The sequence below is a fragment of the Columba livia genome, chromosome 9, assembly GCF_036013475.1.
Source record: "Columba livia isolate bColLiv1 breed racing homer chromosome 9, bColLiv1.pat.W.v2, whole genome shotgun sequence".
Taxonomy (NCBI): Eukaryota; Metazoa; Chordata; class Aves; order Columbiformes; family Columbidae; genus Columba; species Columba livia.
The window spans coordinates 15,790,839-15,817,432 of NC_088610.1; the positions used below are offsets into that span (position 1 = coordinate 15,790,839).

General features: G+C 36.3%; 1 protein-coding gene across 7 annotated transcripts in view; it reads right to left on the bottom strand.

Annotated features, from left to right (window-relative positions):
* Nucleotides 1–359: 359 nt before the first annotated feature.
* Nucleotides 360–26,594, bottom strand: part of PLS1 (plastin 1) — a 45,619-nt gene continuing 19,384 nt past the window's right edge. For 5 of the 7 annotated variants that reach the window (XM_005505898.3, XM_065072998.1, XM_065072993.1 and 2 more), the window contains exons 2-16: nucleotides 24,094–24,202; nucleotides 20,542–20,705; nucleotides 19,702–19,831; nucleotides 17,980–18,112; nucleotides 16,851–16,932; nucleotides 15,347–15,512; nucleotides 15,109–15,251; nucleotides 13,739–13,834; nucleotides 11,981–12,176; nucleotides 7,121–7,199; nucleotides 5,828–5,942; nucleotides 4,964–5,097; nucleotides 3,912–4,035; nucleotides 1,759–1,883; nucleotides 360–1,311 (exon numbers count right to left, since the gene is read on the bottom strand). In XM_005505898.3, coding sequence (XP_005505955.1) covers nucleotides 1,176–1,311; nucleotides 1,759–1,883; nucleotides 3,912–4,035; nucleotides 4,964–5,097; nucleotides 5,828–5,942; nucleotides 7,121–7,199; nucleotides 11,981–12,176; nucleotides 13,739–13,834; nucleotides 15,109–15,251; nucleotides 15,347–15,512; nucleotides 16,851–16,932; nucleotides 17,980–18,112; nucleotides 19,702–19,831; nucleotides 20,542–20,705; nucleotides 24,094–24,163 — 1,893 coding nt within the window. In that variant the 5' untranslated portion in view covers nucleotides 24,164–24,202 and the 3' untranslated portion in view covers nucleotides 360–1,175. Of the gene's footprint in view, nucleotides 1,312–1,758; nucleotides 1,884–3,911; nucleotides 4,036–4,963; nucleotides 5,098–5,827; nucleotides 5,943–7,120; nucleotides 7,200–11,980; nucleotides 12,177–13,738; nucleotides 13,835–15,108; nucleotides 15,252–15,346; nucleotides 15,513–16,850; nucleotides 16,933–17,979; nucleotides 18,113–19,701; nucleotides 19,832–20,541; nucleotides 20,706–24,093; nucleotides 24,203–25,479; nucleotides 25,559–26,594 lie in introns of all 7 variants that reach the window. The other 2 variants (XM_065072995.1, XM_065072997.1) reach the window with 1 other exon arrangement.

Sequence of the window (26,594 nt, forward strand, 5' to 3'; positions counted from 1 at the left end):
ACATTTCTTGGGTTTTACCAGACTTATGACTGTTTTCAGGAGCTGAGAGAAAAATTAGCAGCTTCATACTTAAAAAAAAAAAAGAAATATTTAATTTTTTTTTAGTTTTCTTTCTTACTGTTTGGCTTCTGTTAACAACTTCGTTAAAAGTCCAGCTCCAGGATGTATAATGAAAATTTATGGCTGCAGAGGAAGGAGTACAAATACTTACTTGAAAATTAATAATAATTATGGACTTCATCTCATCCAAACAATGCAACAGTCTTTCAAGACAAAAACCTCTGCACACGATACACACTTTAGGAAAAAAAATGATTAAAAAAAAAATTAAAGGATCGATCGATAAGGAAATGCAATACTTTAATGTGAAACCTCAAACTGGACTAGCCAGCTCTTTATTGTTTTCTTATACAATATTTTATGAAAATTTTTTAAAAAATTCAGATGTTTAGTCCAACTGCAAAAGCTAATGCATATGCAGACCTAATGACATATTAAATTTCTGCTTATTATTTGCTCTTTTTTCTTAATACACGTACCATAAAAGCCTCTGCTCAGTGACAGAACTACTGCGTATATTTAAAGATTATTCCCACAAAAAAAGTTTAATCAGCTTTATCAATATTCTTTAGTTTCTAGACATTAGCACAGGCCTTTACTTGCTCCCATTGAAGTCAATGCCAAGACTCTCATTTGCTTCAAATGAGTAAAGTTCTCAAAGAATAAGGCAAGGACAATAACTTTTGTGCAGTTAGGAGTCATATTATAGGACTGGAATGCACCTTCAGACTTGTATGACTACATGTAAGTAACACCCACAAAAGAAAAAATAAGCTTTGTTTCACAATAGGTCCTGAAATAAGATGCAGATTCTTACAATGCTATGGAAACTAATACAAATGAAGCTTGATTAGTATGGTGTAGGGTTTTTAAAAGCAATATGAATCTGTGATGTTAATTTGGTAATGCACATGTTCCGAAAACAATATTACTCATAAATAATCAGTGTTATGAAACTGAATAAAATGTTAACTAATATAAACATTATTAAAATGTAATTAATTATTATATTTGTGAATACAAATTTTCTTGTTCTATACTAAGCTTCAGACCTCTGTAAACTGCGAGGCATTCATTGTGCTTAACGTGGCAGAAAGTTATGTTACATATCTTCATTATTTAATTTTGTTCAGTCCTCTTCCCATCAAACACGCAAACACAGTCATCACCATTTTTGGCTTCACTTCAACCAGATCATCTGGGAGAGCATAGATACGAGCACCGATTTTTCGAGCAACTGAAATGGCATACCTGGGAAAACAGGAGAAAATATTATTTCCCTTCATCTACTAGTGTGCAAAGATCGCAGTAACAACAAATTTTAGTAGCAGGATATGCCTGTTTGGTCAGTACTCACACTCTACAAGAAAATGGATATTATTGTGAAGAAAGTGCATATTAGAAATTGTATTAGCAGACATTCTGCTTCTGGTTTTCAAAGCATTTATTTTTGTCAAAACCAGCACGGGTTATGGCAGGCTGTTAATAAACCAAATGCAGTGCAGTGGTGATAGGTCACATGAGCCATTAATCTGAGGTTCATATTTTAAATATGCTAGAAAAATAGCTCAAGAAGATTAGAATTCGTAATGTATTCTATTTGAAACAAGTCAACTAATATTAGTGTAATCTTTCTCTGTTAACAAATCAGTAAATCCTGCACGTCAGGAAAATACAAAGCATTCATTTAAAACTTACTTAGCATTATTCAGTTTGTCTTGGTCAGAAAGATCTTCTCTCTTGACCATTTCTGGACGAACTGCTTTTGGTGCAATGGCATCTATTAAATCTAGGACAGGTAAACTAGTGCTGATTGATCTGTCCTAAAAGAAAAAAAAAAAAAAAAAAAAAGAGTATAAAAAGTTTGCTTTTATTACCTTTACAATGCAGAAAAACCCTACAGCACATCTTACAAGCCTATAGAAAGAGAGCATCATGTTTTGCTACTTTATTGTGCAAAGGTTCCCTCCCCTCCAAAGTCTAATGTTCTTTTCTGCAAACAAAATGGTAAGATTCACACTCACTGTTGCTATTATTATTATTACTACACAAACGGTTTACATTTATTTAATGAAAGAAACTCCCACCTTCCCTAAGGAAGGGAACTTTTTTAAAAGTCCAAGGACCAGACTTTCAAGACAACAAAAAGGTATTTACATTCCCAACTACTTTTATTTATCTTTTTTTGGTAACAGAACTATTTTCTACAGTAGTTTATGGCTCACTCTTCAGCTTTTCAGCTCAGATGGCATTCTGAGCTAGCACAAGCAGTCTGAGTTTTGTATTTAATGCACAGACATGCATTTTCTTTTATTCTTAAAACTGCAAGTGCTATTGCTGCAGTTATCTCTTCCCAGCTGTTAATGCAGATCAGGAGCTGATGAACCGGCTGGCTCAGTTCCTGCAGGGGCTCAGCACACACAGCTGCCTCCGTCACCAGGTCACAACTATGATTTCAAATTCAGTGAAGCCCCACAGAGCCACCACTTGAAAATAGTAACAAATCTGCTTGAAGACATTGAGAGCATGGAGTCTCTCCACGGGATCATAAGCCAAAACCCACACCTTTGTCATTTTTATTGTTTGAACTAATGGCAATTCAATAGAACTTTGCTTTCAAAGTTCACAATAAATATCAGGGACCTCTGCTTTTTCTGCTACACAATCTGCTTGCTGCAGTAACCCCAAAATACAGACAAGAATTCAAATTGTGAAAGACTATGTATGTGAATGTTGTCAAACATCAGTGGTAAAAAAGGTATACTGAATAATGTTCCTTTACATCAGCAGCTCCTTATCTTTATTGGTCTACCATCAATTGAATTACCTTAAAAACACAACTGATGTCACTCAAAAAGCACAGGTGTACTAAAAGCAAGGTATTAGGGCAGATTGTCTTCATACTGTCAGCTTATTTATACCACATTACAATTTATGTAGAAGTAAGAGAAGCAGCAATCCCTTTTGAGAAGACAAAGACCTAAGTTACCTTCTAGAGTAAAAATTAAATATTTTATTCTAGAAAATTATTTGATATTAGCTTTTGCCTAACGCTTACCTAATTCAATTTTACACCACATTGGACTCTGAAATACCTAACTTTCTAGGTTCTTATGTGTCTGTTGTGAACCACAGACATAACTGTTTCACAGAGTATACAATGAACCTGTGTAAGTATGTTTATTTGCATGCAAGTGCAATTATTAATCTACCTTTTCTGAAGAATGAGATTCACACAGCATGGCACACATGACATTCGTGTGACTTATCTCACGTTTAACACTTTAAAAACATGAAAGGAAAGCTTCCTTTATCAATTTGTTGATATTTGCTAAGTGGGAACAGCCCCTGTTTTTCACAGGTCTGCTGCACATCAGCCGTGCCCATGAGGACAGATGTTGCTGGTTAACTTGGGCTCCCTCTCCCGGCTGTCAGGCAAGAGCACATCTTTTTGACCAGCTGTGATTAAAAATGGTGATTCCAACCCCGCCCCTCAGCATTTCCAAAATTGTTCTTTATATTTGTACAAGCATGAGAGCGCCTGTATCCAAAATCTGCAAGACATAACCATGCCTGAACATTGGTACCTTCAGACAGAAGCTCCTTTGAAAGTTGACTTTTGTTGTTTTCTGTTTTGAATTCTACAGCAGCTATTATAATTTCTTTTTGTTTCTTATTAATAGACTTGTAAAATGCTTTTGAAGATTCACAGCCTGTCAGAAATATTTCCTTATGCAATTATGCTAGCTGATAGGAGAGCTGCTGTTAAAGCCAAGATGTTAACAGATCAGGTTGAAAATCCCAGATCTGATCATATGTGGAAAGAAAAAAAAGGAAATTGATTTGATTACCTTGAAACTTGTAATTGAAGTTTTCTTATTTGCTTTTGCAAGTGTCTGATTCACCCATTTAATAATAATTTCATCGTTTACTTTTTCACCCTCTCCAAGGTCTGATAGTACATTCAAAGTATACCTTTAATAAAGAAAATAAGAGTCAGAGTTAAAATGAGTGGTAGAACTCAACTCTGCTAACAGCACAAAGCTACAAGAAAAAGTAAAATATTACTTCAGCAAAGTAACAATGCCAAGTACTCATCTTCATGAGGTATTCTTACCTTATCAACTATTTGGTACTTTTGTTGCAAGAACAAAACAACATCCTAAAATTCAAAATATTCTCTGTTAAATCTTCTTCATATATTTGTTTTACTCAGCACATCATAACTAATTTTACTTTATAAGCTTAAATGGCTCCCTACTATCCAAGTCACCTCAAAAACTGGATTGAAACAGTCTGAGGAAACAAAAACCATTGAGTGTTCTGGACTATGTGTAAGAAAATTAACTTGTGGAAAACATTTCAATAAAGTACTCTTTATTGAAATTAAATTATGTTTTTCCCACTCAAGTGCACTGGCAAGATCTTGATTTTATGATAGCTTATATATAGTTTTTTAAGTTACTGTAGCTGTGAAGGCCTAAAAATTTCTTCCAATTTTAACTTTTGCAGCAAAAATCACTTCTTCCTATTTATCTTTGACTTTACAAATATTTAAATTACTGTCTACTTACTGAAATATACATGAAATCAACATGAAATAAGTTGTGCTCTTTTTACTTTCTGCAAGGTTTACAGTTTTAATCACAATTGTATATAAGGTTTTAATTGTCTCTCTGTATGGATGTGTACATATACACATTATTGTGGTTTCAATCACTACACAGTATATAAAAGTACTAAAAATGAATAAAAGTTTATCTTTGAGAAGAGGGATATCTACAGATAGCTCTCTAGAATACCTGTTGAGTGAACTCAACGCTAGCTTTAATTTGTCTTGATTTACCGAGACACATGTGCACACACACACACACCCCCCTATTGTATACTGTGCCTAACTTACCTTCTCATCAGCTGCCACAGCAAAGCCAAAGTCAGGGTTGGATTACCCTCATTTAGATCATGTCCAGCAATACCAACCAGTGAGAATTTGGCTTTTGTCTTCCCAAGCTCTACTGCATAATTGCAATTCTCAATCTAAAAATAAATGTATATAAAATAAGTGTAAATACCTTGGTATTTCTATAATACAGACGTATTACCTCTGTGCATTTTCAATTACTTTGGCTTGCTGTTACTTATAGCAAGATGTGGAGCCAGAGAGAGATTTCTAGCCTTTCTACACTGTGACTAAAACAGCTATTATTATAAATGCAAGAAGGCAAGATTCCAATGATAACCTTTTTTCACACTTGAGAAAACCAAGTTCACTCCCACTGAAGTCAATGAACCAATATACACTTAGATCAAAACTGAATTTGGAAAAATATTGAAATGCATTAGACAGTAATTTTTTTTTCTTCTACATTTCTGGCTTCATAATGATCACAAAAATAACCAAAAGCTTGGATTCTGCAAGTCTTGCACAAGTTTTCTTGGCAGCATATAGAACTGTGAAACTGCTCTGAGAGGAAACACCACACAAAATAAGAGCTTTGGGCAATGATAGCTGCGTGAGGCCTGCGACTTCTACTTATATACCCTAATTGGACCCTAAATTAAATATGCTCCAAAGGTGTCCACATTTAGAAACTAAAGTGATATGTGCTATAACTGCTACTTCTTTCTTGGGATAATATCTGTAAGGTATTTCCCCGCCCCCTCTTATTTTTTTTTCCCAGGAGTGTCTCAGTAGCGTGCAAATCTGGACAACCCACAGCACAACTGCAGACAGTGAAGCTGGCCGGTGTTGAGGGTATTTACCCACCTTTTTCATGTTACCACCAAGTAATGGATAAGGAGGTTTGTTGACGTGGTTCCAGTTAACCGGCACACGAGTCATATCATACAATTGGAAAATTATTAAAGCATCAGAGAGGTCACTAAACCAGAGTAAAACAATGGGGTTCAGTACAAAAGCTCATGTTCACAATGAAAACGGTAAGTACTTGGGACTTCTCAAAGCGTAATTAAGTTGCTGAAAAATTCTAGTCACGTAAATAAATATTTGTGTCATTCTATGAAGAAACTAGACTATATGCTATTGCATGATTTCTGCAATTATTGACCTTGAATTGTACATTTCATTTTATTATTTTCACAAATCTCAGTGAAGTAAGCATAGCCATGGCTTTTACCAACTTTAATTAAGTAATTGCTTTCATAGGGTATGCAAAGAGAAAACATCTAGATAAAGAGTTTTCATTTCTTGATCTAGTTTTAGCTTGACTCATGCTTTATTTGCACCTACAGATTTATTTGGCAAAAAACAAAACAAAACCCAAACAAACAAACCAAAACCAAACCACAAAAATCCCCACCCAAACTTATCTCATGGAAAAAAAAAAAAGAATATTGGGAAAAATATTATTTTCCCATTATAAATTGCATGCCTGATAATCCCCTTCAGCTACTTGCTAACTGAAATTCTTGATGTTAAGCTACCTACTGATGGTATCACTTGACAGAGGTCAGAAAACGGAAACAATGAAACCTAACAGCAAGTATACATGCAAGCAGATGTCCCCAGTTGCTCCCTGTATCCCATCTTTTATTAACAGAATTTTAATGAACTGCTGGCACAATTTGAAAGTGATCAGAAGCATCTAAAAAGCATGTTAAAAAGCCCTTTGTTCTGAGGAAATACCACACTGCACAGATTCTTAGAGTCTGCCAGCAGACATCTATCCTCTCAGAGTTTACAATTACATTACTGTTTTAATAGATTTGTGGTCATTTCATCCATCATGAGATAAAACAAAAATCATGCATTATAAAACACCATTATCTCAACTTTTTAAAAACCATAATTCAATGTACCAGTGAAAGGAGTACATAAGAACTTCTTAGGTTTTCTACTATTTCTGGATTGTGAGTAGAATACCTGAGTCTGATACTGCTTAATGCAGCTCTACAGATTAGTTTTTAAGTTTCTATCATACTCTGTGGAAACCTGGAAATCACTGTTCTAGCAGAAATACAACTTTCCTTTGTTCTTTTCTTCTTCTTTCTTCCCCTTTCATCCAAGAAAAATCAAATTATTGGTTAAAAAAATACATACCTGTATAAATGATTAACATATGGGCTTACACCCAGTGAATTCATCCAGTTTCTGAAGGTCCTTTCTTCCTTACTTTCTCCTATGGTGACAAATAGGATTTATATAAATTATTGGAGAAAATAATAAGCAAAAATAAAATTACTCTCAAACCTTTTTTCACCCCTTCCCCCCCCGACAAAAATGAGTTCACCCTTTCCCTGAGAGCAGCCTCTACTGGCAATCCCATTGCACTCAGTCCCTCAGTTCCACGCACAAGGTCAGAGGCACTACATGGAATACTATTAAACTACATTTTTCTGTGTAAATACAATTTGATAGAATACAGAAACAGACAGCTTGTTGGACATACTTTAGACAATTAATATAACATGGAAAAAATAATGATTAGTAATACTTTCCTAAAACCAAAATCAGTGAAAATTGCATTCAAAAGTGGTTTTAAATCTGTTTGAAATGGCATATTTTTATTATAAGTTAGTACTAACTCCCTTATTGCAGTTGGATCAAACTCCAGAAAATACAGCCCCACTTCTCTCCACACAGAATTTCCCACTATTAATTTGTGAAGGTCCTCCCCAAAGCAACAGGCCTCACCTTTTTCACTTTAAACACTGGAGACTTAGCAAAGCAGTATTGTATTGGTTAAATTTGTGAAGCTATTTCTATTACCAAGGAGGATAGTTATTTCTGCAGTTCTAACTATGAACTCTGCTTAGGGGAAATGCAGAAAATTCAGTAGAAAAAACAAAACGAAACAAAAAACAAACCACCCTTCACTTTCCTGACTTTGATTGTTTTCATCTGTTGTAATCAAGAGTTCCTAAGCTAATGCTTTTTCTCTATAAAATTACAGTTCACAGTAATACATGAATTTTCTATATACATTATCTAAATTTCAACAGTGAATCTGTGGCCAATCGCATGAGAATCAATGCTGCATCAGCTGTTTTCCCTTACATCAAAAAACAGCATTTAAGAAAATATTTAGCCTGAATACATGAGCCTGGAATAACCTCATTGCTTTGCTCTCCTGGGCTGATAATCCACAGTTAAGAAAACACAAAGGATGTTGAGAAGGGAGAAAACCTCCCCAAACAAGAACAGAACAGATTTCTCAGGCCTGAAACATGTAAAAAATCTAAACAAGAGTTTTTGGAGGTTTTTTCCTCCCCTTCCCCACCCCCCCCCCGTGTGGTGGCAGCTTTTTTTTGTTGTTGTTGCTGGTTTTGTTTTGTTTTTTTTTTTTTTTTTGTTCCTTGGGATAACAACACTGAGTTTGTCTAATGAGGTTTATGTAACATGAAAATAGTCTCATTTAGTACTGCAATTCTATTTTGACTACAAAACAAGAGATGTTTTTGCAAAATGAAGCTACCGTATAAACACAAATTTATCATTAGAATAGAAAGAAAACCCCTTTTAATAGGTCTCTTTCATGGAAAAATAATATGTCATAACAGATTTTTAGATAGAGGTTATAATTTTAATCTAGGTCTCTTCCCCCTTTAAAACACAAAGCTCTGGACTTCAAAATACATTTATAAAGAAAACCAGCTTAGCTTCATATATTTCTTCCCACAACAAAATTTAAAAGACAAAGAATCAAATTTTATAACAAAGTTATTAAAAATACCCAAGTTTTTCCATAAAAACATACAATCAAAATACAAGTGTGATAGATAATTTAAGTTTATAAAGAGTAACTTAAGAGTTAATAGCATTTTGAAGCAAGTCCCTCTTTCTTTTTTTCTTTTTTGAAGTTTTTAGGCTTACTGAACTTTGAGTTTGTTTGCAATACCCAAAACACTGACTGCAAAGTGCATCTAGGAACACTCGTCTATTGCAAAGACAGTGACAAGAGTATTTAATGAACTCTTGCTAAACAAAGCATAGCTACAAAACCAGATACTCAGCAACTGCACTCAGACTGAAAATTTTTAAATGCATGCTTAATACTGCTAAAGGAATCCAAAGTAGCCAAGCAGGAGCAAGAGCATGCAAGTTGGGCAGCACCTTTCTGGACAGAGGGAATCCAGGAACTAAACCCAACATGCTAAATTTAATATGCCACTTTAAACAAATCCCTTTATCATGCAACACGTAAGCGTTCATAAGTTTCCAGATGGCTCAGAACTGACCAATTTTTTCTCTCTGTTCTTTTATTCATATACCTTGTGATCCTATCAGGAGCATATCTTCTGCTAAGTGCTGCAGCAGATAGCCAAAATCATTGGAAAACTGCAGAAAGGGGGCAGAGCTACACAAAAGAGAGAGGAGCAAATTTGGTAGTGTCCTTTATATTTATTGCCATCTCTTTATTTGAGATAATTATACCATGGAACTGAGTGGGGAGTAGCCCCAGGGATGTGGTCAGAGGTCCAAAGGGCTCCAAATGCAACTGAGCTCAAGATGCAACTTGGACCCCAAGGTCAGCTAGCCTGAGCAGGAGTAGGGAACCCTCAGCATCAGCCTTGAAGGCTTCCAGTGGACTAAGCAACAGCAGCAGAGGAAACGTGGGCGGACAGAAGTCCTTCCTCTTCCTCCCCCCAAGAACTCAGCTTTCTGCCTAGCTTCAAACTCTGCTGCTATCCCCACAAGTGAGAGGTTCCTTGGAGCAACAACACCAGTGAAATGTCATGCAGTGGATATGCCCTCTGTGTACAGGTGCACATCACCAGAGTTGTTCAGCACTGTCAGAGCAGATGTCAATGTATGCACAATGCTCATTGCCATAAACCAAAGAGAACACCCACATCATAATCTTTGGATGGCACAGTCACTGAAAAGATGGAATTTATGCAGGAAAATGAAGGCTTTCAGCAAGCTCTACTCACCCACACATGCCTGGAGCTTTACATCTGTTCATGGAAAGCCCCTAGTGGTTGAACCCACAGAAGTAACTATTTGGCATTTGACTTACTGCAAGTCCTACCCCCATTTTATATGCATCATGTTGGACCTGTGGGTTTGGGTTGCCTTTTTTTTTTTTTTTTTTCCACCTTCTCTTTTACTGATGATGGCATATTAAAGCAATAGAAAAATCCAAGAACAATGCAAAAATCAACCAGAAAAGGACAGGGATGATTAAAACACTAAGAAAAAATGCAGAATAAACACTTTTATGGAGTACAGAAAAGTACTAAATACAGTACCTACATTAGGAGGGGTCAAATCTGGATTTCATGAAGCAAAACAGGAAAGCATTATAAAATATGAGTCAGATTTCAACAGACAGTCTATGATGAAACTATAAAGAAATGAATGTCTTACATATTATACCACTACCTTCAGAAAACATCAGTAAAAATGCAGAATTTTATGGAAAAAAATAAAACAAATTAACCAAAAACCACATCAAAACCATTGTTTTCTGGCTGAAATAATGATTTTCACAGTTTATATCTACATGACACCACAGGAGTTATTACTTGGGGACAAAGGAGAGATGTTTACTTGCCTTTGAGCAGATAACATTGGCATGATTATCTCTCTCTAAAAATATACTATAAACACTACGTTAAATTTGGCCAGTGTTTATCATTACAGAATCCTTTTCTAGCATTCAGGTGATGGTAATTTTTTTACAAACTGTTTTAGCTGAGACCTTGATCTCATCCAATTATTTCAGGATAGTCCAGAAAGTAGTTCAGCTGGTTTTTGCCACGCCAATAAGAACTCTGCTAAATTTGACTGAATTGGAACCTGCATCTTTATGTTCAGAACAGAGAAACTGAACTGAACATGTTCCACCGCCACAGAGCTTCTGTATACATTTCCAAGAGCATACATTTCTACCAAAATTGCAGCAGAGGATGAGCAGGCCTTTCCTTCCATCATTTGTCCTGGCCAGCAGGGACTGCGGTGACTGGGGATATCACAGCTGGAGAGGGAAGACTACCTGGACTGCCTCCTGTGTGATACCTCTACCACAGCTGGCACCCAGCTGGAACTAGAGCAGGAAGCCTCAAACAGAAGCGGTCTGAGGGATACAAGATTTGTGACGTAGGGGTGCAGCAGAGCAGATAAATAATGAAAAAAAGAGGAGCAAAGGAAGATGGACTCACCTAGATGGAAAGGAAACCTGATAGGAACAGTAAGAGGAAGGCAGGAGTAGGCAGTGCAGAGGAATGTGTGAACATTGCTGATGATTCTCCCGAGTGCAGCACCCCTGATTCTCACCATTCCTTTGAGATCAGTGAACAACTGTGAAATACACTGGCAGGAGCCGTTTCATTATGCTGGATTAGCTGGTCCACAGAAAGCATAACAGCCAAAGATTGCTACCAATTATCCCTTCAGCATTAGGGATCTGGACTGTAAAGTCCAAACTTGCTGATATGCTAGGATCTATATAGGCTGCTGATGCAATAGATTAACATAGGTTGCTCACACATAAGCCTTTTTTTAAATGTTTCCTGCTTTAAAAGACAACAAACTAATACACATACACACATATATATAAACACAATATGTGAAAAGTACTTTACAAAACTACTAAAGCTGCATAGTACAGCACTGCAAATGAGGGAAAGATAGAATTAGTGCATCAGCTAAAATATAAATAGTATGGAAAGAGGCACAGGAAACTGGGAAAGGAGTAAGAGGACAGGTTTGGCTCCTGCAAATGAGTTACAGAAAGTTATTCAGAAATAGCCTTTGGTCAGGCAAACATGAGTGAACAACATTCACAGTAATGGGGACTTCTACTGCAGGCTTATATTGAAAGCTAATGAGAAAGCTCAATATGCTGGTGTTAACACAGGCACCATCACACAGGGATGCTCTATCACAGCCTAGAAGGAATACTTAAATAGAAATCATTAATATTCTTTTCTCTTGTATGCTTAGCAAGTTGAGTACCTTCTAATAAATTGAGATCGTAAGATGAATTGTCAGGCTTGTGTAGGGCTGGATATGTGTTAAAGAGATTTGCAACAAAAGCCAAATTGAGTTTAGGGTTGCCTGCAACCACATCAGCTGGTGTTACAAACTGTCTGCAGCCCAATTTATCTGCCTGTTGGAGCATGTATTCAGCCCTCCTCAAGTCATTTTTATCCTAAAAGAAAAAAAATAATAAAAATTAATTTGTAATGAATACTGGCACATTTTCGTTCTTTACTGAAACTTCAGTTTGGCAAATCTTTAAATTACCAATGCCAGTTTCTCCCTCATTCCCCCAACACCTGAAGTAGCTCTTACAGCCCATAACAATTCCCCTCATCCCATCTTCCTTCAACTTGCTTTCAGTCCTTCATTTCTGTGACTGCCTGCACAGCATTCATTCCTCATGAATCACAGCAACAGCAGCCAGAAGTATAGTAGTTATATTTCTGTTTCCAGACTCTTGATGCCTGCAGTCCGTCCTCTGCTATGTGTGCCATAGGTTCACCATCACTGCTTTAAACTTACATTCTCAAGCACAGTAATTACAGATGACGCCAAATACTCTCATTAATAGTCTGAATGCTTCAGAATCTGATAATCCACTACACCTTGCTCTCCCTTTAATATTTTTGCATCTGAATCATCTTAAATTGGTAATCTGTGTTATTTTGATTATTTGTTCTCATTATTAATCTACAAAGAATAAATCAGCCTTCAAAACTGTGTAGCATATACATTTTGCACCTAATCTTCACAACACTAAGAGTTACTGCTTATAGGGCAATGACTAGTAATTGAATTACTGTTAGAATTGAATAGCAGTTAGAAATTCAGTGTTGGTATGCTCAGCAAGAAACTTGGTCTAGGAGAAGTTGTTACATGTTATTTATACTGGTTTATAACCCATTACAGAATACAATCATGTGAACTGTAGGAAATTACAGGGAAAAAATTGACTACTATCCTTCTTCACTCCCAGAAAAAACCCAAAAGAAAAGCAAACAAGACAGAGTTCTCCTCATGAAGGAGTTTGAGAGGTCTAAATCTTGTATGCAAATATAATTTGACATGTGGTTTTTCATTGTTACAATGAATAACAAGATTCTACTTAAGATTCTGGATGATATACAGGTATCTATAGCTTAGGCAGGCAGTTGAATTTTTTATCAATGCATTCTCAAAGTAATCCTTCTAATGAGCCTTATGTAGCAGCTTAGAGACGAGTGTTTTCACATCTACCTAGGCTGGTTTCAGGCCCTCTACCCCTTCACAACTCAAAGCCTGATGACTGCCACTCTTTCCTTTCCTGATGGTTCTTGGAAAGGCTCACATGTTATTTCTGAATGTTATTTGGTTTGAGGAAGGATCATAAGGGTTCTGAAGTCTACTCTTTCTCCTTGTCTGAATTCCAGAAAAGCAGAACTGAGCAGGATCTTCTAATATTCCTGTTGGAAAACCCAACTGAAAATAAAAAACAGTTAAGACTCTACTCCAAGTAAAACGTATCTCCAAATTTTATAATGCAGGACGCATTATCCTGTTTCAGCAGCACCCTGGACATTTACTCAACTTTTTACCCATTTAAGCTTTTGTGACATTGAGGAATCTGACTGAGCATTTGTACGCATTACAAAACAAAAGAGGATCCTGGGACAGCCTTGTAACCAGGATGTTGGATACATACATAGGGGTATCAGATAATTCCAGTCTGTTTTTATGTTTCTGGGTACTTACATTAAATCCTGAGAAGTCAATCTGAATGGGCAGTTCATCAAGGTTATCTCCTTTGGGTGCAATCTGATTTAACAGATGGTAGTATGCTCTTGAATCCTAAAACAAGCAGTGTAATATTTTTAAAACAAAATGAGCAAGTATTTAGCCTTTCATAGCTATTTACTGCTCTGATAGTCGAGTTCAAAAGCCAAAGAAGTTAAAAGTATGGCACTTTAATTTCAGTGAATATGGGTGAGGTCATACAGCCATTCTACCACAGTATTTCACACAGAACTTATTTAGCCAGATGATAGAGAAAAGGAATGTCTGCTAATTGTTCTGGACAATGTTAAATTTATTCTGTTGGATGTGAACTAGACAGCTATAATTAAAGTACCTAAAGTAAATTTATGTAGGTTACTCACAGAAAAAAAGCAAACAAACAAAATGTTGTTTTCAGTGTTGGCATTCCGTTTCTTCGCTACCCCTTTTCAGATAGCCTCTTGTATAAAAGATTATCTTAATCAACAAGGTAAGTGGGATTAAAAATGGAGAGCAAGTGGCTCTTCTAGGATGAATCAATAGTCATAAATTAGATTTATTTGATGCCATTTTCAGTATTTTTCTTGTTTTTTCTCTCCACTAAGAAACTAGGAAAGTGACACAAAAACCTGCTAGTTTTAGAAGTATTTAATACTTCTCTGAAATAGCATGTAATATTTTTACCACAGTAGCAGTCTTCATATAAAACCCTAGTTGAAAGTTTGGTTTAATAATAGTTCTCTTTTGAAATGTCACCAAGAAGGCTAACAGTTAATGGCGTAATTTTCTTCAATGAAAAGAGGTCTTCCCGCCTTCAGTAATCTTTCTCCTTTGCCTTTAGTTTTAAAAAGTTAGGGTTTTCTCTCTTCAACTGCACTTACGGCAGCAGTCTGCATACCTTAAGCAGAATGGCTGAAGAAGAGAGAGAAATTACACAGGCCTGTCACCTGCCCTGAGGGACCAGCGTGCCTTTCAGTCCCCTTGCATCAGTAAATTGGCACACCAGCAAAGCACAGGGACCAAGTGGGGGCTGTTCTCTTCTGGGATCAAGCATCAACATCTCCTCTAGACAGCCTCCTGAATAGCTAGCTGTTCTTTGCTTAAGAGGTTTCCTGATCTTTTGTAGAATGATAGGTATAAAGGACAATGACCATTAGCAAATATGCACTGGGAGGAAATTTAAAGCCACTCACTTCTTCCTTAAAACAACAGAAGAAAAAGATAGGATTCTGAAGACCCAGGAGAAGGGAAGGATGGACAAGGGAAAGTTAACTGACAAGGTAGTACAAATTGTCCTAGGTAACTAATATCAATCTTAGAAGTGTAATTTAGTAGTGGTAACTACATACCTTAATGTCTTGGCTGAAGTTACTGATTTTCTGCCACCCTGCATTGGTCAGATGGTAGTTCACCCACCGTAGCAAGAGCTCTTCTGGGGAAAGCTTCATTAACTGATCTAGTTCTTCCCCTTCACTTAGCAAGGCGATAAGAGCTAAAAGCAAGTTTGAAAGAAAGCTGAAATAATTGCTATTGTGGTCTCAGTTAATTCCAAATTGCAGATATTGCTGTACTTGGCATTGATCTTACCTTCATTTCTGGAAAGCTCAATATCAGCAAAAAGACCAACTTTAATGATCTGCCACAAGAGTCCTAATACCAAGTGTGGTTTTCCTTCTTGCAAGTCTTGTGATCCAATATTGACAACCGTACAGCCAATAGCAGATGCCGAGTTCAGAGCCAGGTTTAGGTTTTCCTGTTTGGAATATCATCGTTTAACAAATGTATGAGGTTGTAATTCTTAGTAAATTTCTTCATATTATATTTTTCTTCATAATAAAGTTTCAGAAGAAATAATAAGAAATAATGCATTAATTCATTGGATCTCAGTGGGAAAACTGGAGACTTTTTATGAACCCTCACATATCTTATCAAAATTTAATGAAAAACATCATTGACAGTGTTTAACACGGACCCACCAAAAAATCATGGGCCACCTTCCACAGCCTGGATTGCTGAGGAACACTCCAGTCAAAATATTTTTGTAACTCGTAAGTATGAGATACACAAATTAAACAATACTGCTCAAAATATCAGGGACATGATCCTGTGGAAAAACATGCTTATGTGGAATTCTGCGCTGTACAGGAGGCTACTGACATCACTGTCATCCCGTCTTGGATCTTATACAGGCTGAGACAGTTATTCAAGCAACTGTTAAACTGTAATTGAACAGATAACATAAGAAAATCAGGCAGTTCAACATCCTGACACTGAAAGTAAACTAATGATTGTCACAGATGAAACATTCCAAGAAAAAAAAAATACCTGACAGCTCTCATAAATATTACTCTATTTTCTTGTGTCATATTTTAACTACATACAGAGACAACACAGACACATGTGGTATCATATTTGCTGACACACCTTATTTAAATAAGTAGATATTACAAAACCCATGTGAGATATTTAGAACATGGTAGGTTTAAACTACTCATATTTTAATATGACAGCCTGAAAAGTCTGCCAGTTAACTGAGGCTTTTAATCAAGGTTGGTTTTTTAACTCATTAGGCTGGCAACTTATGGATCTACTTCCCAGATCCAGACCTGTTTTCATATACCCAAACTAAGGTCTTAAAAATGTTTTCTCTCAAATATTTTCAGGACTTCATACACAATTAAAAATAGAGCTTCTCACCTTCAAGCCACTCTTCACTGCTAAAAATTCATCATCCTACCATGCAGTATACATCCATACAGATACTTTCAGCATTGCTAAAATATGACCTCACTATCCATTCAGAAGTGTAAAATAATTTTCTTCAGATACTTAGTAAAGCAAAGTGAAAATACTGAACAGGGAAAGAACTAAGGAGAGCATGAAAAATACAAATTCTCCTGTACATCGTCTAAGAAACAAGAGAATTTGGCAGAGTTTATTAAGAAAACACAATTTTGAGCTTTGACAGTTTTTAATACATAGGACTTCATTTTTTTTTTTCTCCACCAGGAAAACTGTCATTAAAACAAAGCAATAGAAAAATATTTTACTTTTTTCATTTGTGGCAAGTTCCTATCTGTGCAGTACTTACAGAAATAGTGAAAGGAGTGAGTTTCTTCTTATTAATGGCCCTTTCATCAATTGTATCTGGTTGTGAAAAGTTGATCATTTTGCTAAAGAAGAAGAGTCAGAGATTATTCTTTCATTTCTCAGGAAATATATTATTTGATTATAAGCTTCTAACACTTTAAAATACCTGTAAATATTTCTGACAAGATTAAAAAAAAATACAACCACACAAAAAACACCTCATCCTCCAAATCCCCTCTCCCTGTTAAATAATTGCACATTCATTCAGAAACCTCCAGATAATATCTAATTATAAGAAATTTGAGCAACTGGGTTTTATATTTGAGTTATGAGCATGTCTGTGCAGTCAAAGTTTCTAGAGAAGATTAAAACTGTAAACTAAAGACAGTTTCTAATGAAAACCTTAACAGTATAACCAATATATTTCTGCACTGCATTTCTGTAGTATCGAGCATGTACAAGGATCTCAAGGACTAATTCACATCAACTCTGATAAACTAATCCCTTGTTACCATGAACAAGTACTATTAGTGTAACTAGGGAATTACAGCAGACTGTAGTTAAAGGACCCACTCACTATACGCTCTCTGTTTTGCCATGGACTTCATTCAGATTTCTGTTCCTCCCATCCTGTGGTTTAGTAACTACATTTAGTAACTTTTTAAAATAATATATAATATATAATATATAATATATAATATATAATATATAATATATAATATATAATATATAATATATAATATATAATATATAATATATAATATATAATATATAATATATAATATATAATATATTTGAAATAGAGAACATTTCTATTTATTTCAGTGAGTGAATATATGAACTGTGCAATTATCTCCCTTATAAACAGCCTGCACATATCTGACATGCATAATTAAGGATCTGAAGTTGAAACCCACTTCTGTAATATATGCACAGAGTCACATGAAAAAATTACTATAAATAACATTTCCGTGGGCAAACAGGTTTTCCCCATCTTACACATTGGATGAAATATTTAAGAGTAGAGCCCTGATGTTAAAACCTATCAGAAGTTTTCCAATTCATGTCACTGTGATCAGCATTTGACCTTTGAGATTCATTTCTTTTCTTTCTCCCAGTCCTGGACTCACCAAAGAAGGATGCCATCTGCAAGGGATTTAAAAAGACTGGCATCTGATGGGTTCATAGGTAGGAGGTGCTTACAGTCTGGGTCATCTTGTAGAGCTTTATTTATCCAATTAACAAAAGCAACTTTTTCTTCCTCTGAAATAAAAACAGCATTAATCTATTGCCATTTCCATGAAGGCATATGACTTAACACCAGACTTGGGTCAAAGAGGTTCCTCTGCAACAAAATCCTTAGTTTCACAGGGACCAGTTATGAAAAGAATGAAACCGGTGGGAAAGCATGCAAAAAAAGGCAAGTACAGATGGATCTTTCCCCTTGTGTACCCTCTGAACACCTGGTGATTTTCTGAAGGACAACATAAAAATCATAGCAACATAATGGGTCATAATAGAGGACTTTGAATTCAGTTTCTCAGCAATTGCAATGAAAAGAGGGAAATCTATGATCTGAAATATGCAACATCTCAGTTTATACACCATTGGTTTAAAATGCAGCATTTCATTCTGCCCTCTACTAGGACTTCAGAGACCAGCAGTGTTTTTGAGGCTATCATCTGAGTTACTGTGCTGTATTTCACTTTGAGAAACTTTAAAAACTTAGCACTTCAGTTTTAAATTCCCTTTCATATTTAGTGCAGAATTGATTACTGTGTATCTAAGAATGCTCATTGGGACAACAGTCAATCGAGTATCAGTATCCAGACGAAAACCGTCTCACCTCAAGAGGTATACAAGACAGGTATCTACACTTGACTCATTACACTTCTGTCGTCATCAGTAGGAAGAAACATGAAATTCTAGTGCACGCTTCACCTCATCATAAACTGGATGACTGATGGGGCCAGATCAGACGAGTTGCACTCTGATAGGGTCAGTTTCTCTCCTCCAGAAATGAAAGGGAGTCTGAACAATTACCTGCGATAGTGTCCCCCCCTACAGGCAGCCTTTGAGATGGAATAAATCCCCTGCTTTGGAGGTACACCGAGTGCAGCTGGTGCTATAAGGATAATCCTCAGAGGTTATCACTGCCTTTAGCTAACTGAAGTGAATCTTCCTCATTCATAGAATCTTAACACTCTTCTGGAACCACACCAAATCCTAGACTTGAGTCAACAAAATAAGCTGCAATATTGCTTATTGCAATAGAATCCTGGAAGTTAGTTAACAGTAAGACCATGAGCTGCAATGCAATTTAGGCACAACTGAAAAATGACAAGCAGCAAGGGGAGGTAGAATTAAAAAAAACAGATAAAATGTTAAAAGCAACTTCTCAAGTATGAGACAGACTATGCAAAAATCGTATAGGAGTGAACAATTCCATAATGGCACAGAGACAGCTGAAGAGGACTTTGCACCCATTTCTTCTTGCATATAGGAATAACAGTAGATCAGCATGTAAAGAAGACAAGAACTTGACTAGCATTACTAGAAGTACGCCAAAGGGACCATTTATTTCCCACTCACATATGCTGCCAGTGCTTGTTTTCACTTTTTGGTCTCGCAAAGATGTCTAAATCACCTCTGACTGCAGCATGAAACTACCAACAGCTGAACAGCCCCCATTTTAATAAACTACCACCCACACTTATCTTCTCCATCTCCACATGATTTCTCCATGTTAATTTGCTTTCAACAGCAACATTTTCCAGTTTTTTCCTTCTTTATCTGCAGTGCAAATTTAGAGTGTTCCTCCATGCAAAATTGCTCGTTTAATTATTTCTCACCTGAATAGGAGTGCTGGGTCCCCTCACTAGATATTGCTGATGTTCCTCCAATTGCTGTAATACCTTGCTTTTTGTTTATTGATTTTCGGAAAGATTTACTAACATCTTTACTTTTCAATTCCTGAATTATCTGAAATAAGAAATAAAAATTAATAATAATAAAAAAGCATTTTGTGATAGATAATACCTTCAAATAGCTGAGTGTTAACTCATGTTTTTAATCTGACTGTCTCTCTCAGGCATTTCAATTGACTTCTGTTCTAAACAAAACAAACAGCAAAAAACCACCAAACTGTATGGGTAAAACTAGTTTAAATCCCTTCATGAAACTTGCATACTGGATATCTAATCTATTATTTCCTAGTGAGTACCTCAAGTGCTACCTTTATTAAGCCATACCATCTAAAAAAGCAGATATTCAACAATGTACACAATTTTCCCACAGATACATAGGTTACCTAAAGAAAACAATTAAAGATAGGCACATTTTCAATTACTATATAGCATATTTCTTCCACTTCATCATATGCAAACCGTATTGGATATACTGGTACGTCTTAAATTTGCCCAAATACTGTAGAGGTCTCAAGACAGACAATGATATATAAGTAACAGATATAGTTCAATACCTGGATGCAACTATTTATATGGGAGAGTGAAATACAAAGACTGGAAAATAATTATATAGGATATTGTAAATTTTCACAGAAAACTTTCCCATTCCCAAAACATTAGTTATTTCTATCAAAATAGTACTTAGTTGTACCACTTCATTCAGTTTTCTACCATGGTCTCAACAGATATCAGACAACAGAGAACCATCCAAAGAGAACGTCTTACTGAGACAAATTCTTCAAAGTTGATTCTCCCATCCTTGTTGCTATCCGTCACTGCAATGATTTTCTCTACAATCTCCCGGACTTTGTAACCAGGCAAGGGCAGACTTGCTTCTTTAAACAGGTCTTGAAGCTCATAATCACTCACATACCCGCTGTTGTCAATATCTGTAAAATTAAAACACAAGTTGCTTTTATACTTACGTAAAGAACCATCAAGTACAGTAACTGTTGGGAATACATAAAGTGTGAGAAATACAGTTCTAGGAGATGAGTATTTCTTCTTATGACATAGATAAGTAAGCATAAAGGAATATTTGTAGATTAGAGGCACAACTGGCTAGGAGTTGTTGCCACCTTATTATGCATTTGCTCAGGAACTCTCTTATAAACCCAAACCGCAGAATAATAAGATGGCAAATTTCTAAATAGCGAAGCTTAAGCTTTATTTAAGACTCCTAATATAACTCTCTACAAACATTCAGGTGAAAGGGAGATCGATTATTATATTCCTTTTGTTGGTATTACACCATTTGCAATTAGTAAACTCAAATGTGATGCAACTTGCCATTAGAAGACTACACTTACGCAAGGAAAACTGCTTACACAAGAATACTGCATTCTGTTTCTTACCCTAATATCTGATAGACACTTTCTGTTCTTCAAAACTTTTGATGTGGTTAGGCTTACCTGTCAAGAATAAACCCAGGGTGATCTGCATCTGTTTATTAAAGGTACCTTTCCTTAATCTGTTAACTAGCTCTGTTGGGAGCAATTTGCACTGTCATCTTCACTGACACTTGGCTCCTAAGACCGCGTGTCAGGAATGTGCATGTACAGCATATAAAGAGGTATGGTATAACTCCACAATGGTGGAAAGAAATCAATGGCTATATCACATAAAAATAAAGAAAAATGCAGTATAATTTGTGTTACTCATGATGAATAACGCAGCAGCACAGAAGAAATTATAAAAATACCCTTTGTACTTCCACCTCGGGTTAATCCGTGTGCAGAAACCTGTCTTGACTTCCTGTCTTAGTATAATAAAGCAACATTTTACAAACCTATAATATGTTTTTATCCAACATAAAGCATAAATAGATATAAAAAATAGGAATAGTTAATAACCATGTGTTTTTCCATATATATGTATACATACCTGTCAGAATTTGAGAATGTCCATTAAAATAGTCTTAGCTGTAGCATAATGTCTATGCAATGGAAAGAAGTACTTTGAAAAGCAGAAAAGCTATAGTCTATACACTGTATAGATGAAGTTCAATCAAATGCAAGAAATCATTTCCAGCATAGCTACTGCTGGATATAATACCCACCATTTTATATATTTAATGCTAATATCTCCATGTTTGACAACAATTTTCAATCTCTTTCAAGACCACATTAAAACTCTTGAAAAATGGGAATAGTATTTTTCCAGTTCTACAAATGATGCATCTAAGATAAGCATATCTTAAGAGAATGTCACAAGTAACACAATGAGGCAGAAGTGAGATGATGTGGCCACTTCTCTGACTTGTCAAGGTGCTCCCACCTTTTTTTGTTGTTGTGGGGTTTTTTTCTTGTTTTGTTTTTGTTTTGCTTCTTGTTTGTTTAGTAGTTAGAAGACTTCTCTTCATATTGTCTCCAGTATCAGAACTCAGCCACTAATGCCAGAGTGGAGGAATACACATCACATTACAGACAGGCAAGCAGAGATACATGCTTTCATCTCTAGCCATAATTGATTGCTACACAGTAATTTCCCTGTAATCCATACGACACTACGTAGCTCCTGCACAGCTTCATTAGAAGGCCTAATTTCACTGCTGATGAAAATCTAAAAACACTTGTTAAAAATATATATATATATCTCCTTTTACATTTTTGATACTACCAACAGTTCACAAATCACTACACAGACAAACTCTATGTCTGCATATGTTGTTAATCCATTCACTGTCTAGCCTTCAGACATGAAACAACACAAGTAATAACAGGGATGGTCTAGAAAGCAGAGGACCTGCTGAGGAGCTCACTCAGATTACCAGCTATTTTATTTCTCTAGGCTCATCTTTCACTGAGGGTAAGTTTCCATTATGACAAACAGAGTTAAATACATGCCTTTTCTCTCAGTTTACCAATATAGCTGCAAGCAATTTATCCATAAAGACATTGCTTTTTTACAGAAGACATGTTTTTTTTACAGAAAGCATAATCCAGTAAGGAAGAAAATGCTTTTCAGTGAGTAGAAGCAGTACAGACAATTATTGGAGCAGAAATGTGAAAACATACAGAAAGGAAAGGGAGAATAAAGGAGGAATGCAGAAGGTGAAAACCAAACAAACAGAAAAGCTGTCAGACAACACAAGGGAGTACCTGCCTACCCTAACACCTCCCAGAGGATGATACATGTATACAATGCTCTTTGGTCTGTCTTTGCAGCTCCTGCAGATGCCTTGAGGTACAGACTGCATCAAGATGGTGGTTTAGTAGCAACTCATTAAATACCTTCCATAGATGTATCCTGTTTCTTTAGCATTTTTACCCTTTTCGGGTGTCAACAACATCCCAAGTTAACGGATTCGTTATTCTATTATTTGTCAATGAACAAAAGTTACTACTTTTATTTTAAGCTGACTCTCAGCAGCGCATCACCTGATACCTGTATTGACAGAAACTAAATGATTCCCTCTTCACCATTTCTGTACTACTCATGATCTTACAGATCTCTAACATACTGCTTCCCAACAGCCTCTTTACCAAGCTGGCAACCCCTAATATTTAAGACTAATTGCCTAAAATGACCCTGTTCCCCCATGATGAATGATTACAAATATGTTTGTTTGATTTGCTGAGCTGCACAGTTACAAATTACCCCCTCAGAACTGCAGCAAACAAGAAATAAAGCAGATGTGAACTTTAACATTCATGACAGTATTACAATCTGGAAATAAGGGTTAGTTGCTACATAATTTCTCGCTTTCTGTTTGCTCTCCAATTAATCTGCAAACATCCTGTCAAGCATACAAAACTGTACAGTTATTTATTAACATCTGCTAGCTACAAAAGCAAGCTCAAAAAAAATCTCCAAGTTTAGCTTACTTAAAATGTAAAATCTGATCCAATAGATGAAAAGTCAAAATACTAGTTCAAAGCATGGAAGTACAGCAAAACTGAAGTGTCAGCCACCTAACATGAAAATAGAGTAAACAATTGAATTTTCTTTTTTTTTTTTTTATTTAAGGAGTTTAAATAAATGAATTTTGAGACATATCATGCTGCATATATAGTGTCAAAAATAATGCAACTGCTGAGCAAGAAAATGCATCTGTTATCATTGCTGAAGTTGAAATAAGTGAACAAACACACATAATTTCAGTGAAAACAAGGTGGGGGTTATGTAAACATTCTTATTTTCTTCGGTATTACTGGCAACATAGAAGGAAAATACGGCGCTATCAAAACAAAGTGATCTATAAAGATTTCTTCCACAAATCCTACATGTCTTTGTAATATTAATAGCATCCTTATTATTTTCTTATTTAAAACATACCTATTTTACCGAATGCTTCTCTTAGTTCATCAAGCTCTTCACGAGATATAGTAGTTATGTTGTTTTCCATCTTTGGACAGCAAGAAGTGTCGTCCTCAGTTGCTGGTACCTAATAATAAAACAGAAATTTATAAAGCTTTTATTCCAAGCACATAGCAACAAAAGTTACTGATCTTTTCAATACAAGGTATGAGACCTGAATGACATTTCCAGGTCTGGCACACTTAAAACACTGCAAACAATCCTTTAAAGTACACACACCTACCAATTCTTTTCACTGTAATAGTGACTGAGAATTCACAACAGCAGCGCCTGTTTTCATACACATGATGCTTTCATTTGCACAGAATAAGCACTGACCAACAACAACCTACCTCTATTGCTAGAGTGGTTTTCCAACATTAAAATGATAGCCTTACATTTCAATGAACAATTTTTGGAAAAATTGTTTTCTAAGTGCAATGCAGTATCACTGCCAATCAGTTTAGTACTAGATCTAGTCCTGAAAAGCACTGAGCACCCCAACATTTGCGTAGTAGTAAAACTCAGTGGGACACTTTCAAGCACCTGCCTACAGATAGGTGAACACTGACGAGCCATTCCAGAGCTGCTGCACATTACCCTTCCCTTCACCCTTCTGACAAGCCTGCTGTCTCACAACGCTGGCAAAGAGCTGAATAAAGTGTTTTACTGAGCACAGAGATTCTCCAATCTCAATGTGAATCTACTTTCTCTAACCAACTCCACAAAAAAACAACAAAAAACAAACAAACAAAAAAAAAAACAAACAAAAAACAAAACAAAAAAAAAAAACAAAAACAAAAAACCAACACACCACACAAAACAGAAGGCACCTTCTCAAGACCCTTGAGACCCTTGTTAGTAAGTGCAAGTTTGTACATAAGTCACATGCAATTGTCTCAACACGCAAGTTTACGCCTGCATTTGCCATTCTCTGCGCACGTGCCATCGGTGCACTGGGCTGTAAAGAGCACGATGTGCTAACAGGTGCTGCTGTGCCTACCAGTGTTGTCTTTGCTTTTAAGCCAAGGTGGCAAAAATCCACCTTACGTAAGTACTTTCTAAGTTGTCCTGTACTTGTGTATGTTTTCCCTTCTAGTTTAGTGGTTTTGCTTTAGAGCAAGAAAAATATTCCTGAACTGGCCAGGTTATTATTTGCTCATAATAATTATATTTGGATCTGCTATATGCAGGTGCTTCTCTCCCAAAATCATGCATAACCAACAAAACTGTACTATTACCCACTGGACTACACACTGGAAGGAGAAATCTGATTTTGACAGTTGGTTTTACCATGGACCTGCTGAGTGCCACTGGGCAAGGCTGTACATCTGTGTGTTCTGACTAATTAGGTTACCAACCTACCCTGTGCAAGGACTGCCTCAGAACCAGGTGGCTGTACAGCACCAGCAACAACAGGATTCCTGGGAGCTCTGCTGTAAGACTCCAATAACGGAATCAGAATTTGGTTCAGAATTAAAGAAATTAAACATTATCAATCTCTATTTCTGCCCCCAAATAATTTATTTGCCAGTCTAGCTGTGTCAGTTTCCTTTCAATCCATGCCAATCTGACAATGAAAAAATCCAAATGAAGCAATCGCACAGGGCACCAGCACACACGAGAAGGGGCAGCAGGGCACCATGGCAGCTGCGGTTCGCTGGGGGATCGTGCCAGCAGGCCTGACAGAGTTCCTGGAGGAGTTCCTCAGGAGTGCCCACAATACTGCTCATGTTTGGTATCCACTCTACTGTGAAAACAGCTCTACTACAAAACGAATCAGCTGTGGTCAGCCACAAACACATAACATTGCCTCACTGTGTTAAGTGTCTCCTGATTTCAGAAATACAACCAGTGACATCACTGCTGTGCATTATTTCTCTAAGATACCACACATCTGTATCAGCAGTGTCAAAACCTGATATATTCTGCAACTGGGTAGAACAGAACATTTGTGTATCACAAACTGTCTCTCCCTGCCTATCTATGAAAAAAGACCAAACGAGAAGCCTTGCACAAGCTGTTGGTTTGCATGGCTTTCGTGGGTTGCCCTCCCTCGCTCAGAGAGCGAAGAGCACAGGGTCAGCCTGTCTGTCTTGTGTGGCTACAGAAAGCAGGGAAAACATTAAATTGTTAAGAAATATAGTTGTTCAACATACTTGGATACTATGTTGGAGAGCGTGTCACTGGATGGAGGTTCAGGTATCCAGAAATCAGAACTTGACCAGGATATTGAGACCTAATTTTATTCAAACCTACCAATCCAAAAATATGAGGAGGAATGCCATAATACATAGCATTTTGCCTTCTGCTGAACCCAGAATTACATACTTGTTGTCATTTATATTCATATTCTAGATAAATAAGAGTTATTCAATGAAATACTCAGCTTTTTAGAGATGTTTCTTAACTCTATGCACATATTCAGATCGCTAGGCACTCTGCAATAGGATGGTTTTGATTCCCTCAACAGCATTTTC